General features: G+C 35.5%; 1 protein-coding gene across 1 annotated transcript in view; it reads left to right on the forward strand.

The window, feature by feature from the left end:
* The window catches only part of LOC129229635 (transmembrane protease serine 3-like), a 35,301-nt gene extending 22,180 nt beyond the window's left edge, over positions 1 to 13,121 (forward strand). The window contains exons 5-6 of the mRNA XM_054863988.1: positions 4,407 to 4,561; positions 12,588 to 13,121. Coding sequence (XP_054719963.1) covers positions 4,407 to 4,561; positions 12,588 to 12,749 — 317 coding nt within the window. The 3' untranslated portion in view covers positions 12,750 to 13,121. The remainder of the gene's footprint in view (positions 1 to 4,406; positions 4,562 to 12,587) is intronic.
* The last annotated feature ends 1,594 nt before the right edge of the window (positions 13,122 to 14,715 follow it).

Here is a 14,715-nt window from a genome sequence, read left to right on the forward strand (position 1 = left end):
GTGAGCACTTGCAACAACTTGCTAGATGAGGCGGTGATAAGCAACGGGGTGGATAGCTTTAAGAGGGTCATTGATCATCATTGGGGACTAATAAACTGACTAGGACCAGCATAGCTGGGCCCCGAACCTGTTGCTGGTCGTCTCATTTGTATTTGCATGTAGAATCCGCATTGAACTATACTGTCACTTAATTAGCTAACACGTTAACTAATTGAATGAAAACATTTTATTAGAATAAGGCGTGAAGTGCCAACATCGCAGGTAACAAGAATATCCTTTGCACTTGCACTTTTTTTGTAAGGGACTTACGGAGTGTAGAAGACTCTTTTACCCAAATTTCGTAGAATATTTTTCAGCATCTCGCATTACGCCGACGAGCAACATCATCACGGTCCGCTCCCTAATTGTTTTCATATGGCCGTCCTTGATGTTTGGTTCCTTTTTCACTCCACCGTCCTCTGCAGACGCGGCTCCTCCGGTCCTGAGCACTGCTCCAAGAATCCGCCTCTCCTGGTCGGTGGCGTCCATGTCCTACACACACGCACCCTCATACACATACACACTCACACACATGCTTCTTTACACACACAGGTCTACGCACACACACAAGCCTACACATACACAACTACACACATGTAACCGCCCTAGAGGAGGGGCTGGCTTGGGGGGACAGGAGCCGTTTCTAGAAACAAAAACTCCAATGAGTAGGATCCTGTCGCAACTCGTGATTGCGAAACACATAATTTGAATTCAAAATTTCAGAATTCAAATTCATTTTCTTCTTTATCTATATTTTTACTACTAATAAAGCTGAAAGTCTCTCTGTCTCGATGTCTGTGACGCGCATAGCGCCCAGACCGTTCGGCCGATTTTCATGAAATTTGGCACAAAGTTAGATTGTAGTATGGAGAAGTGCACCTCGACGCAATTTTTCGAAAATTCGATTTTTTTTTCTTCAAAATCTCCGATGTCGGTTCCAAATCCATGTCGTGGCCGCTGTCGAAGGATAAAATTAGCGGACATTTCCTGCAAAGAATTTTTTTTTTGTCTTTTCAAGATGCAGATTCGTCGCTGATTATTTCTTCAAGTTTCCGAAGTACTTACAAGATTTTGCCAATGATAGAAATTCTGAGAAGAAAACACAGTTCATTGGTCACAAAAGAATATGTTTTAAGAACTGTTTATTAACCTTGCTAGTTTTGCTGGAATAAGTAATTGAAAACTTTCTGTCAACTGGAATGTAATTGCAGCCAACGATGAACGTTTTGAAAATAGTGCAATGAAGAGTTTTATTCAGTGAAAATTTTAAAATATTGTTATGTGATTTTTTCCATTATTTATCTTTCATTCATGAGCTTCTACAATGCAGCAGCATTGTAGAAGTTGAATTTAGAATATTTTTGAGCTAAAACCAGTAACACTTGGAGTAAAAATGTATGCCCCGTCACATGAGTTTTGTGCAAGAATTGTTTTTCAATCTTAGCCGTTTTAATGCAATGGATTTTGAGAACCCGTCGGTCTGTTTCAGGCAGGGTGATCCCAGGGCCGATCCTAGGATGTCGGCCGCCCGTGTGCAAAGACCTAATGTGCCGCCCCTGAAGAGCAATTCGCATGTTTTGACTAATACTTAACGCCCATATAAATCTTTCTTCAAATTTCTGTATCAAGTTCTAAATTTAAAAAAAAAAGCAGAAGGTTGAATTTATGTAAAACGTTAGAAACTCCTTAGGTACAATTTATATCTTTCGAGAAAGTAATAGGTTCCGAAATTTACTAGTCGTAAAAACGCATTTTATAGTCTGTCTTTGGTGACATCAGAGGAAGGGGGGGGGGGGGATCGCCCCTCAAAAATATACGAAATTGGCGTATGAAAAAAAGCTATAATTAATCTTTGGTTGTGTTTGGTTGCAAGGACAAAAGAGTCGGGAACATTCAAGGTCCATGGAGAAATTTTCAATATTGACGTCAAAAATTGCAATTTTAGGAAATTTTTTGAGACTTGAGGGGAAAAGTAATGTTGAAGGTCTTTCCTGAAATTCTTTAAAAATTGATCTCAAATTCCAGCTATTTTTTGTGACCTTAGTTTAGGAAGGATCGGCGCTCTTCCCGAAACAGAAGTTTTAAACACGCTATTTCGGGTTATCTTTGTTGAAATTGCTGGAGGGAGGAAGACTCGGTCGTCTCCTGTCGAAAGTTTTCGAAATTGAAGTTTAAAACTCAAATTTAGGCTGTCTTTGATGACGTTAGAGGGTCTGGCATCTTTCCTCCGGTAATTTATCTGTGCAATTGTTTCAAAAACACATTTTTGGCTAGAATTGGACACGATAGGGGAAACGGGAAAGTATTCCGAACTGAAATATTTTTCGGAATTAAAATCAATTTTTGACTTTTTTTGTAAAGGAAGGATTTTGGGGCTCTAAACATTTAGTTCTATTTTAGTTCGTTGATTATGGAGTTGCAATTTTCCATTGCGACTGCTGAACACAGAATTTCTTGTTTGAAATACTTGCGAGAGTGTCCTATCAGCATAGTTTTTTTTACACAAAGTTTGTCTTCATTGTTCAGGGTCAATAAAAACTTGGGAGACTGAGTGAAGCATTAGCGGCCTTTAGAAGGCACCCTTTCATGATTCGGGGGGGGGGGGATTTTCGTCATTGCCCCACCCCTGTATTCATGCCTGATTACGAGTTCTGTCACAAATTTTGCAACCAAATGAATCATGTGTTTAAAGAGTTGATATTAATAGATAATAAAGCAACACAATATGCTCTAAACATTTCATTTCTCTTAATATGCTATGCTGTTGGAAAATTGGCACTTACTTTGATAATTGAACATTTAAAATTCAGCATATTTATTCGACTTACTATGTTATCTTGTGAGAAATTCTTGAGGAATTTTGCTTGATTAAAAGAACTATATGATGCGGCCTGCGGCCGCCCCTTGCTTTGGCCGCCCTTGTGCGGTGCACACTCTGCACACCTGCTAGGATCGGCCCTGGGTGATCCGTCGCAGGCACTCCTTGATTTCAGGACATCCATCATATTTTATCTTCAAGATATTTCGAGCAAGTTCAGCAAAACCAATTGCATTATAAAACATGTTGTTTAATGGCAAAAGACCGCTCCTTTTGCCACAACGATTTGAACATATTAAGGATTTGAAAAATGCATGGCAAAAGGCTTTACATGATAAAACTTGAGTTTAAATGTTAAAAGTGCGATTCTTTTGCCATACTCGCTTGGACAAAAAACGGACCGATTAGTTCGCATCAAATGCTCCGGCAGCTCTGCAACGCCACTGCCGATTGGTAAAAAATAAATGGCATTTCTGCGCTACTTAATGAACGGAAAAGAAACTTCGCCAGCTCTATCTACAGGGTGTTTATAAAGTCTTGAACTGATAAGGGTTGAAAAAAAAAAAAAAAAAAATGCCAGCCTGAGACGTTTTTTCCTTCTTTTTCTTCCCTTTTTTTTTTTCAAAAAAAGTTTCCTTCTATTTGCGAATTGTTAAAACATGTGATATTTTTTAATGAAGCGGTGAGGTTTTTTTTTTTTGCCTTTTTTATTCATTTATTTATTTATTTATTTTTACCGAAAAGAAAAACTTCTACTCGAGGACCGAAAAGTAGAAAAATATTCGCGAACGAGTCAAGTTTTCATGTTTTTTTTTTTTTTTTTGGAGTCACGATTATTTTTCTCGTGGGCGAACAAAAGTCTCTAAGGACAAGTCAAATTTTTCTGCTGACCGGTGCCGTACCACCGGTTGATAATCGTTGTCGTAGAGTATCTCAATACATATATGCGTGTAAAACTTTCGCAATTCTGAGAAGATTATGACGAATTCCAACTTCTCTTCAATCAGTTGCACAGCCAGAATTTGCTTTTTGGAGGATATAATTTAACTATAAAGATTTGACATACATGGCTGGCTATATACCCTGCCGTAAATTGAATGCTTAAAGGTCAGGGATTCTGGGCGGTTAATCAGGACCGTCAAACACTGGGCGAATAATGTGCTCTGCCCCCCCCCTCCCCCAAAAAAGAGGTTTGTTAACAACAAAAATTGATTATTAAATTTTGATGGCACAAGAAAAGGAGCGAAATTTTCAGATCTGCAAACGGGTCCACTTGAAGCTAAATTCAGCTCGAAAGACAAGAAATGAATCTATTAATAATATTTTTAATGCTTTAAAATCTTATAAAAACTTTTAAAAAGGGATACTATTAAAAGCAAAATAGTTATCTAGTTTAAATTGACCACAAGGCGTCGCCTGCGAATCAAAATCCTCACTGAAGCGTCCTGGCTCCAAGTATCAGCATACCTTTATTGTCTACTTTCCTAAACTTTTACCCGGCAATCCTGCTTCTAATCTGAAAAATTTAACGATGCCTTCGTTTTTGCAGGTGGTCGTAGGTCTCCAACCCTCCAGAAGGTCCAGGTTCCGCTCCTGAACAGGACCCAGTGCCAAGACTTGTACAACGAGGCTAAGAAGAACGTGCGATTCGAGAAAGGACAAATATGTGCGGGGTACAGGGAAGGAAAGAAAGATTCTTGCCAGGTGAGATTGTATGGAACATTGTGCCACCAGTAACCATCAACTGCTTGCATCGCCTCCTTTAATACTAAAAGCCTGTCGCCTTCTCGCTTTGAACATAAGGCAGAATTGATCCCAATGAGTTAAATTTCGGTACAACTGCTACTGCCATCTATCGCAGGTATTAGAAATTAATAGCGGAGAATTTAACACTAAAATGAAACACTTAATTCACTATTTAAGTACACAAGTGATTTAATGTGAGCATACGTCTGTAAACAAAAAGCAAATTTCAATATCAGACAAAGTTTAGGAAGCAAATGTTTAAATTGTTTGGATTCATCGTCGTAACAATCCCATCCTTGTATTGCCGCCAGAAGCGTTGCCAATTGTACCGACGGAGGATCACTTTTTGAGGTAAATGTAATAGGCATGTAGTATTAAGGGGGCGTTGCTGATGATAACTCTATTGCATTACATCATGCAAAAGCTTCGTCTGCTGAGCCGGAGGTCATGGGTTCAATACCCAACGGTGCCCTAGGTATGGTTCCCTCTCTTTCTTGCGTTGCCATGTATATCAATAAACTTTGAAAAACTTCTTATACGATTACTTCCGGCGTTTAAGCCGCCCTGCCAGATTAGAGACTTAAATCTCCAAAATCTTCAAACTAACCGTTTTCTTATTATGAATTTTTAAAAACCGTTAGTCTATTTCATGACACCCTGTATGTTGACCACGTCCACGTGTCCAAGCTGACCGCATGTGTCAAGTAAGGAATTACTCCCATTTTATGTAATAAAGGAAACATTTTGTCACTTGACCAACTATATTGACAACGTTGACCACTGATATACGAGTACATCAAATTCGACTATGAGTATTTGGAAAGTCCTTTGCGTGTTGACCCCTTGATTTATTATTTTGAAAACAAAAATTAATAAATAAAAAATGAATAAATAAATAATTACGGATTTTCCTCTTTTTTTTTTTTTTTGCTGTGATGAACAAAATGCAATGAACTACAATATGATTTTTTTTTTTGTCGAAAAATTGCCCATAATAAGAATTATGATGTACGTGAAATAGATCATGAAAAATTTTGTTTTGAATTCGTTATGTATGTTTTGGAAATGATTTTTATCAAATGAGAAACTTTTCAGAACTTATATTATTTGGTTTCTTTACTTGGAACTAAAAACTTTAATTTAAAATCTGCATAATACTTTATAAGTCAATCCAGCTAGTAATCGCTGACGATATTTAGGATAGAAATTGTTGAATGAAATATTTAGTTACGATTTTAATGTATTGCTAAAAATAAAATAAATTTGAAATTCTTTTAATTAGTAAGAATAATTAATGCATGGTGTAGGAAAAGGACAAAACATTTCTTTTTTATCCATCACAACTCTCTATAAGTTCAACATCTGTCTGAGTTGACCCCTAAAATTCTTCACCGCAAGTGGTTAACTTTCACAGGTCTCACCGTATAAAGTGCTAATCCGTTTTCTGTAGGGTCAGTTTGGGTAAAGCGAAACAAAATTTCAATGTTTTAACTTTAGATCCTTCCCTTTCTTTTGAATGAATCTAGACTTAAAATTTGGATACAAATCAATAATTAAAATATCTATACTTCCCTTTCTTTTAGATGAATCGAGACTTAAAATTTAGATCCTTCTCTTGCTTTTCAATGAATCAAAACCTAAAATTAAGATCCTTCCCTTTCTTTCGGATGAATCGAAACTTAAAATTTAGATCCTTCTCTTTTCTTTCGATGAATCAAGACTTAAAATTTAGATCCTTCTCTTTCTTTTGGATGAACGAAACTAAAAATTTAGATCTTTCTTTTTCTTTTGGATAAATCGAGACTGAAAATTTAGATTCCTCCCTTTCTTCTGGATGAATTGAGGGATACAATTTCGCGCATTGTGTCCAAGACTAGATCCAATTCGAGTAACTAATGGAAAATTCGACATTATGACTGTTGGTCGAATACATTTATATTTCCATTTACCGCATAAATTAGAGGATAGATATTTTTTTTTTCATTAAATCTAGAGGCATCCTTTTATAAATTAATTTAATGAAAATATGAGGGGATATCAAAAAGTAAGGTAACAAACCTAATCAGAGAAAACGTTTATTCAAGAATTTAAAAAATATATACAATGTAGGAAAGCACAGGTACATACTACTGTTTTACCGCGGATTGTATGTAATTTGGAAATCTGCCAAGTAAAGACTATTCCATCTGACTGAATCTAGCACGGGAGAAGGGAAAATAACAATGGGATTTTGATGCACGCGTTTTATAATGTCACTAGTGCCTTTTTCATTTATTGCATTTTCTAAAATAAAATAAGGGAAAACAAAAATAGTTCCCATGGAAACAACCAAAAGAAAAGAAAACATTTTTATTTCGTTCAGGAATGTAAAAGCAAAATGGTGAGTTCAAAACTTTGTTGTGAATAAATAAATCAATTAATTTTTGCCGTGAGAATATATATCGAATGTACTTTAGATTTGAAAAAAAAAGTTGCTGAGAGCAAATTTTCATTTTTACAAAACTAAGGCTAAATAATAGAGAGGCAGAAGTGCATATATGTAACAAACCAACTAACAGCCCTATAAACTAATAGATAACGTCCATTTCCGCCTATAAACCGGATATTAGCCTATCCATGTAATCGACGGCCAGACAGTACTTCTCTACATAGTCACCATGCTTATCGAAGCATTTGTTCCATCGGTACACCAAAACATCGAAACCGGAACGGAAGAAATCAGCGTCAAGGTTGTACAACCACATCAAGACGGCTTGATGAACCTCAACATCAGTTCTGAAATGCAGACTTCCCAAGTGTTTCTTTATCGGTCCGAAGAGATGGAAATCACTTGGTGCGAGGTCGGGACTGCAAGGAGGGTGGTCTAAGATCTGCCACCGAAAACGGTCTAGCAAATCGCGCGTAGTTGTGGCCGTATGCGGTCGGGCATTGCGGAAATAACACTGGTACTAGTACACTTCCACCGATTGGCGATGAATTTTAACTGGAGAATTTTTCTTTAAACGCAAAAACCGTATCACACTTCTTATTTCAATTGCGGACCATGCTTCCTTCAAGGCGGCCATCTTCTAACTGAAATTTCGTCATGGTACCGGCCTACCAGCTCCATCTACCGACACCGTTTGAATGCTCTGATTGTTTCAGTTACCTTCAGAGGGATTTTCATTCATACGGATAATTTTCACACCCGTCAGACATCTTGTTACCTTTTTTTTTTTTTTTTGGATACCTCTAGGTATATGTTACTAAATCCCTGATTGTAAACTGCGTATGTGCAGAAGGAATTGTTTGATTTTGTCCTCTTTTGACATCTGTGCGAAGAAACGCATAGAAAAGGAAATTTTTAAAAAAAGAAATGCATATATTACTGCGGTTTTCACTTGCTTTAAGATTTGGTTTTTTAATTTTAAAGAGATTCAGAAGAAGTATAATAGGTATTTTCATCTTTACAAATGAACTTAAATGAGAAAAGATAGTTTCTAATAAAAGAAAGAATTGAAGGAATGCGAGGAGAATATTTTGAAAAACAATTTAAGCGAAGGTTTTTATTTTTGAGCTACGCCTTTCATTATGAGGGAAATGGCAATTAGTCACAGAATCAGAACTCAGCAGTCAATAAATTTGACTGAAAAAAGTTTCTTAACATGTTTTTTCCCTTGCTCCATTAAATAAATTGCAACGCATAAAGTGGTCTCATTTCAGAGCTTTTGGGTAATCTATATGAATATTTGGTAATAATATTCATTTAATGTGTCTTTATGAGAGTCATCCTTGCCCATAGGCAGGAAAAAGAAAAATACTTTCTTTTGTGTATATTTTTATTCTTACGAAATTTTACTCAAACAAGTTTCTTTTTTTTCTTCATACAAAAAAAGAGGAAGCATTGTGTTTACGAAAATATTTTCACTCAAAATTCGACCTAAATATGCATTTTACTCACGCCAGAATAAATGTTGAGTAGGCGTTCGGCTGAATCAGGACAGTCACGACTGAATATTTCAACTCAAATATTGGATGTGTGCGTAAAATCCCTTTCAGATTGTTGTTGCATGAGGTTTGTGGTATGATTACAGATCATTTTTTAAATTTCAAATATTAATTTCGCAATTATGAAAAAAATCAAAATTTCATTTTTCAGGTCCTTAATGACCTTTTCATTGCCTTTTTTTTAAATTTAATTGTGAAGCAACAACTGGATAAAACTAAACATATTTTGGTTTAAAAAGTTGAATGCCAGATAGATCTGAATTATTGGGTGTGCTCCTTAAAACTTTTCTGGTTGATACACGCTTTATGAGAAGACGAACCCGCAATAGTAATTAGTTAAGGGGGTCCAGGACGCATTTTGAAAAAAATTTATTCAACACGGTTTAGAGTTCCCCAACTATTTAATAAGCAAAATCAGAACACAACTATTTTTTTGGAAAAATAGTTTTATTTAAATTAAATTTACTTTTTTTTTGTTGAAAAAATGGGGTTGCTTTAAATTGCTAAAACTCAAAATATTCTTGGACATTTTTCAATTTTTTTTGTAAATATGCACAAATATCTAAGCTTTAACTTTGATTCGTCGATTTTAAAAATATTAACTCAATGAAAAATAGAAAATATTTGAAAAATTAGAAGATACTTTGAAAAGAGTTTGAATGCCAAAAATCGGAGAAACTGCATCATGGAGAAAAACATGTTTAAAGTTTTGAAGTTAAATATAATATTAGTTAAACGCATGCAACAAAAATAATTAGATCTTTCGTTCTAATGAAGATAGAAACAAGATTCAAACGTCCTTTTAAGCAGAAAAAAGCGGAGACGTTTTTTAAAGATTTAAAAAAATGTATAAAAAAATTACAAAATTTTTTACGATTTTGGTGTTTTGGACAACTTTTCAGATACTTCTTGAGTGAATAGCCTACGAATACAAAAGAGTGTTTCGTTAATTTTTGTTCCCCCCGTAAATATACCAACGAACGCCTGAGCAACCGAAATATTCATTTTAACTGTCCCTGAGTTTATTATCACAAGTTTTCTCACGACGTTTGTGTTGCATATGATATGTATCTTGCAAAACTCAGAAACAAAATGCCGTAGAAGGTTAAAACTTTGCTGGAAAAGTCTGTACGGGGTCGAGTAGATTACTGTATGACCACGGATTGTATGGAAAGACAAACATCCTTTTTACAGCCGGAAATGGACGAATCTTTTTTTTTTTTTTTTTTTTTTACCGATGTCAGCTTTTGCAGAAGCAAAGTCTCGTTCAAATGAGCGGAATACGCTCATCAAATTTTTACTTTTCTCCCTTACTCATATAGATTCGTTGATCTGGACGTTTGAAAATTCCAGTAATTTAGACAGTACTACTGTTTGACCACGGATTGTATGTAATGCGGCAATCTGCCAAGACGATTGCATCTGAATGAATCTAGCAGGGGAGAACGGAAAACAACGATAGGATTTTGAGTCTCGCGTTTTATAATGTCACTAGTGCCTTATTCATTTATTGCATTCTCAAAATTAAAATACGAGGAAGCAAAAATAGTTACCATGGAAGCAACAAACAGAAAATAAAATGTTTTCATTTCGTTCAGGAACGTAAAAGCAAAATGGTAAGCTCAAAACTTTGTTGTGAATAAATAAATCAATTAATTTTTGCCGTGAGAATATAGATCGAATATACTTTAGATTTAAAAAATGTTGCTGTGAGCAAATTTTCATTTTTACAAAACTAAAGCTAAATAATAGAGAGGCAAAAGTGCACATCTGAAACAAACCAACTAACATCCCTATAAAGTAATAGATACGTCCATTTCCGCCTATAAATCGGATATTAGCCTTTCCATGAAAACGATGGTCAGACAGTAGCTATTTTTATTTTTTTATCTTATTCAGAGATCCCAGTAGTCTTTACAGGACTTCTGTTACAAATCGATGTTAAAGGGAACGCAGACTAAAGTTATACATACTATTTTTTTCTGTATTTATCAAAATTGATTGTTACCCATGTGGGATGTTTGTAAATTTTCACATACATCATCCCATAATTTGTTAAATTCAATACTGTTGAATATGTACAAAGGTATAGCGTATTAAATAAAAGAAAAAAAGACTCAAGTTATGACTCTAATTTGCGACTACTGTGCAATATATCGCCAAGATTCTCGACACCAAGTTTTGATCACTAAATTGTCAATACAGTAACCCCTCGTGAAATCGCACCTCATTATCGCTCATTTGGATATATTGCAGTTATCCTCTGTCCCCGTAAAATTTAAACGTAATCAAACTTTGTTCTAAATTAGAGATCAATTAATTAGTAGAAACATTGTATTTCCCAGAAAAATTCTTTACTTCCCTTTTTAGCTCATAAATCAAACAGGGGTGTATTTTATTCTTCTGACTTCGCTACATCTTTAGTTATAAGAGTTTAAATTCATATTTCACCGAACAACCATTGGGAGATTTCAAATTATTTTTTTTTATGCCATTAAAAAAAAGAAAAAAAAAAAAAAAGCAAATGGTAAGATAATTTTTATTTGTTGCTTTTATTCAAAAGTTCGTCTTAATATAAAAACAAGTTAAAATGTTGCAAATGCACATTTCAGTCGTTAGAATGTTAGTTCAATCCTTAGTTTTGACTACCTCGGTTATATCGCGTTTTTTTGATAATCTCCCGACAAGCGCGATGTAACGAGGGGTTACGTACGTCAATCAATTGGCGACTAAAAGGGGATGTCGAATTTGGCTTCGGTTTAGCGAGATTTCGTGAGATTCTAATAGAATCAGTGTTAAAATTGTTGTATTTGCAAAGAAATGCTGTGTAAAAGACTTAATGCCTTTAAATGCTTTCTTGCTCACTCTAAAGCGCATTTAGATTCTGTAATGGGGATGTTTCCTTCAGTCAGAAGTACTAATTTTAGTCACTAAAATTAATAGAATAAGCAAAAAAAAAAAAACATTTTCCGAGAAAAAATCATTTTCCCCAAGACTTGATTTTTAATTAATTTTTTTTAACTGTCCGATTTTGAAAGTAAGGTGCGGTCTTTATGACGTCACAAATGATGTACTTTGGCATATCTGTCTAAGGCCGCTATAGTACAGGAACCGACGCATCCGCCATTTTGGAGCAAACTTGATCCAGTGCTTCGTAGCGATAGCATTGCTGCTGATGTTTACATTTCTTTAGCATGTGTTAAATTAAGTCAAATGGGTGGTTGTTCGGCTGTAAATTGTGCAAACAGCTCCAAAAAAGGATTTCAGCTCTTCAGATTTCCAGCAGATGCAGAAAGAAAAAAGAAATGGATAATTAATAGCCTGCGAAGTGACTAGCAGCCTGGAAACGACGCCAACTGTTTCCAAAATTTCGCCAATGCTCACCTTCGCTCTTCGACTTTCTCGTTCCCTGTTTGGCGAATGATTACCAATAAAGGTAGCTTTCCCTGTTGTACGCTTGCTCCAAAATGGCGGAGGCTGGCTCTATATCTGTCCATGTCGTTTCCACGTTATGATAATCAAGAAACGAATCAAATATTGCGCTATTGCGCTCTACGCTTGCTATCAACCATATCGTTGCCAGTACATGTGAATAAAGAAGTGAATTAAATATTTTGTTCTGTGAATGGCATCAATGAATGGCATTTCATCATTTGTGATGTCACGGCAGAAGCGTAAACAATGAAAGCGCACCGATTAAAATATTTTTTTAATAATATTAAACTTAGTCAAATTATTTAAAAAATGGTCAGATCCTATCGTTTTAAGCATGCTCTTTTAGAAAAAAATAAATTTAATATTTCGGAAACTACCCCATTATTCCTTTTACTCGTCGCGTATAGTTTTTTGTCAATGCGCCATCGCAGAAGGAAGTCGTTTTTCGTAACAGTCGAGACCGAGCAGTTTTTGTATTTTCTATTCAAAAATGCATATTTCTTCTACAAAAAAAAAAAAAAAAAAAAAAATCATATCTTTAAAATGTCGTTTTCTCTTTCAGGGTGATTCTGGCGGCCCTCTCGTCATCAGACGCGAGGGACGTTTCACTGTTGTGGGCGTGGTTTCTGCTGGAATCGGCTGCGCGCGACCACTTCTGCCGGGTGTCTACTCACACGTGCCCTCGCACATGCAATGGATTCAAAACACCATTGAGGGATCGTGAAAGTCTTCTCCTGTCCTCAGCTTTTTGCTGTTCATACGGATGCGTATGAGGAGCAGAGGACCCAAATGCTTGGCTTATTTATTTGCCAAGTAGGTGCCGCGTTTTGCTGTGAGCTTTGTCAACAACCAAGTTTTTTTTCCCTGATAATGCGGATGGCGATGAAATTTTTCTGTTGAGACGCAACGAAAATTATTCCCAAAAACTGTTTATTAGAAGTTGTACGAAGAAAACTAATAATTGGCCGCTACTAAGTACAGGACGGCTCAAAAAGAATCGTGGAGTTTCATAAGGGAATATAGGACCTACAGGTCTCTGGTCGAGCGTAAGTGAAAGAGCGATTGGTAAAGTTTCAATTTGCTACCGCTAGATGTCCCTTCGTGTGGTCAGATGTATCCCGCTAGTATTACATTTTGTTAAGTTGGTCGGAATATCGATCTAGAGAGAACTGATATAGCACTTTATTATTGGCCCATTAGGTCAGTGGTTCTCAACCTGTGGTCTATGAATCACCATTGATCCGCGAGTAATTTTTCTGTGGTCCGCGATTGAATATTACTCAAGATATCATTTTTATCGGAAATTTATCAGAGAAAACTCTGATCCATTTCATTTCCACTAAGAAATTTGTTGTGAAAATATGAATTCTATAGAATGTGGTTCGCTTAGAACTCGGGTTACCAAGTGGTCCTGAGTAGTGAAAAGGTTCCCATCCAAATGGTTAAACCACAAATAGTGGTAGGTACGGAGGAACTTGGAGTGAAAAGGTTTAGAATCATTGTCCAAAATCACCAGACTTAACATCACGCGATTGTTTCCTGTCAGGATGTGTTAAGGATGCTGTATTTATATCCCCTTAAGTGCTAATCTTGACGAACTAAATAGTTAGATCACTGCAGCAATTGCTTCTGTGACTGTGTACATGATACAGAATAATTGGCATCAGTTTGAGTACAGATGTGATATTGTATCTGAGATCAGGAGAAGTGCACATAGCACATCTACAGAATAATTTTAGTGTGTTAAAAAGATTCGTTTTGTTTTTTCCATTTTTTACTTTTGGAAAAATACACTGCCATTCGTTTTTAGCCCCCACCATTTTTTTTAACATACTGTGCTAGGTAAAAAGCCATCGACATGTATTTCATGAATCCTGGAGCAACATAAGATGAAGATATTGCAAGTGTTTTTATTTAATGGGTAAGAGAAGTGGAAGAAACGAATTTGAAAACTGCGTTTTAAAAGAATAAGTAAAGTAATACAAATTTGAGAAGTCAATGCTGTCTTGATTACATACGGAATAATCACGCTGAACAATTTTGAAGAATAAAAATTGTAAGAAGCAACACGCTTTGAAACACAAAACTCACACAAAACTAGAAACTTCAGAAATCATAACAATCTCAAAATTTGAGCGGTAAAATTACAAGTAATTTGAAGGACGGAAATGGTGCAGAAGCGTTAAGATAAAAATTACTCAAAGCTACGAATTTTGAGTGACATTTTCAGAACCACGAGAATTCTAGTCATTAACAGTTGTAAAAACATTGTCTGTATAAAACGAGTTTCTGTGTCATTAACTCATGTTCTTATGTAAAGATATCGTCGTTTTGTAAGTGAAGCACTTGGTGTTAAATAAAATTTATTTCCAGCAAACCGGAAGTACGAATTTTCTTATTTTTAAATCACTGCATACACACACATGACCGTATTATGAATTAAATACTCCAACTTTTAATTGATCCTCTAATTTCCTTCCTTTAACGCTAAACATAACTTCCTTTTGCGCTAATTCAATGATGATAGTGCCTTAGACTTGGAGTAAGCAAATAAACACTTTAAATATTTTCAGTCAAAGTTTGTTGCGAACCGTTAAAAAAAAAAAAAAAAAAAAAAACCGTTTTATGCAGATTAATTTTCCCAATATTGCCAATTTTAATGTGATTCAATGGTAAACTCTCCAAATATC

Source organism: Uloborus diversus, chromosome 9 (genome assembly GCF_026930045.1).
Source record: "Uloborus diversus isolate 005 chromosome 9, Udiv.v.3.1, whole genome shotgun sequence".
Classification (NCBI taxonomy): domain Eukaryota; kingdom Metazoa; phylum Arthropoda; class Arachnida; order Araneae; family Uloboridae; genus Uloborus; species Uloborus diversus.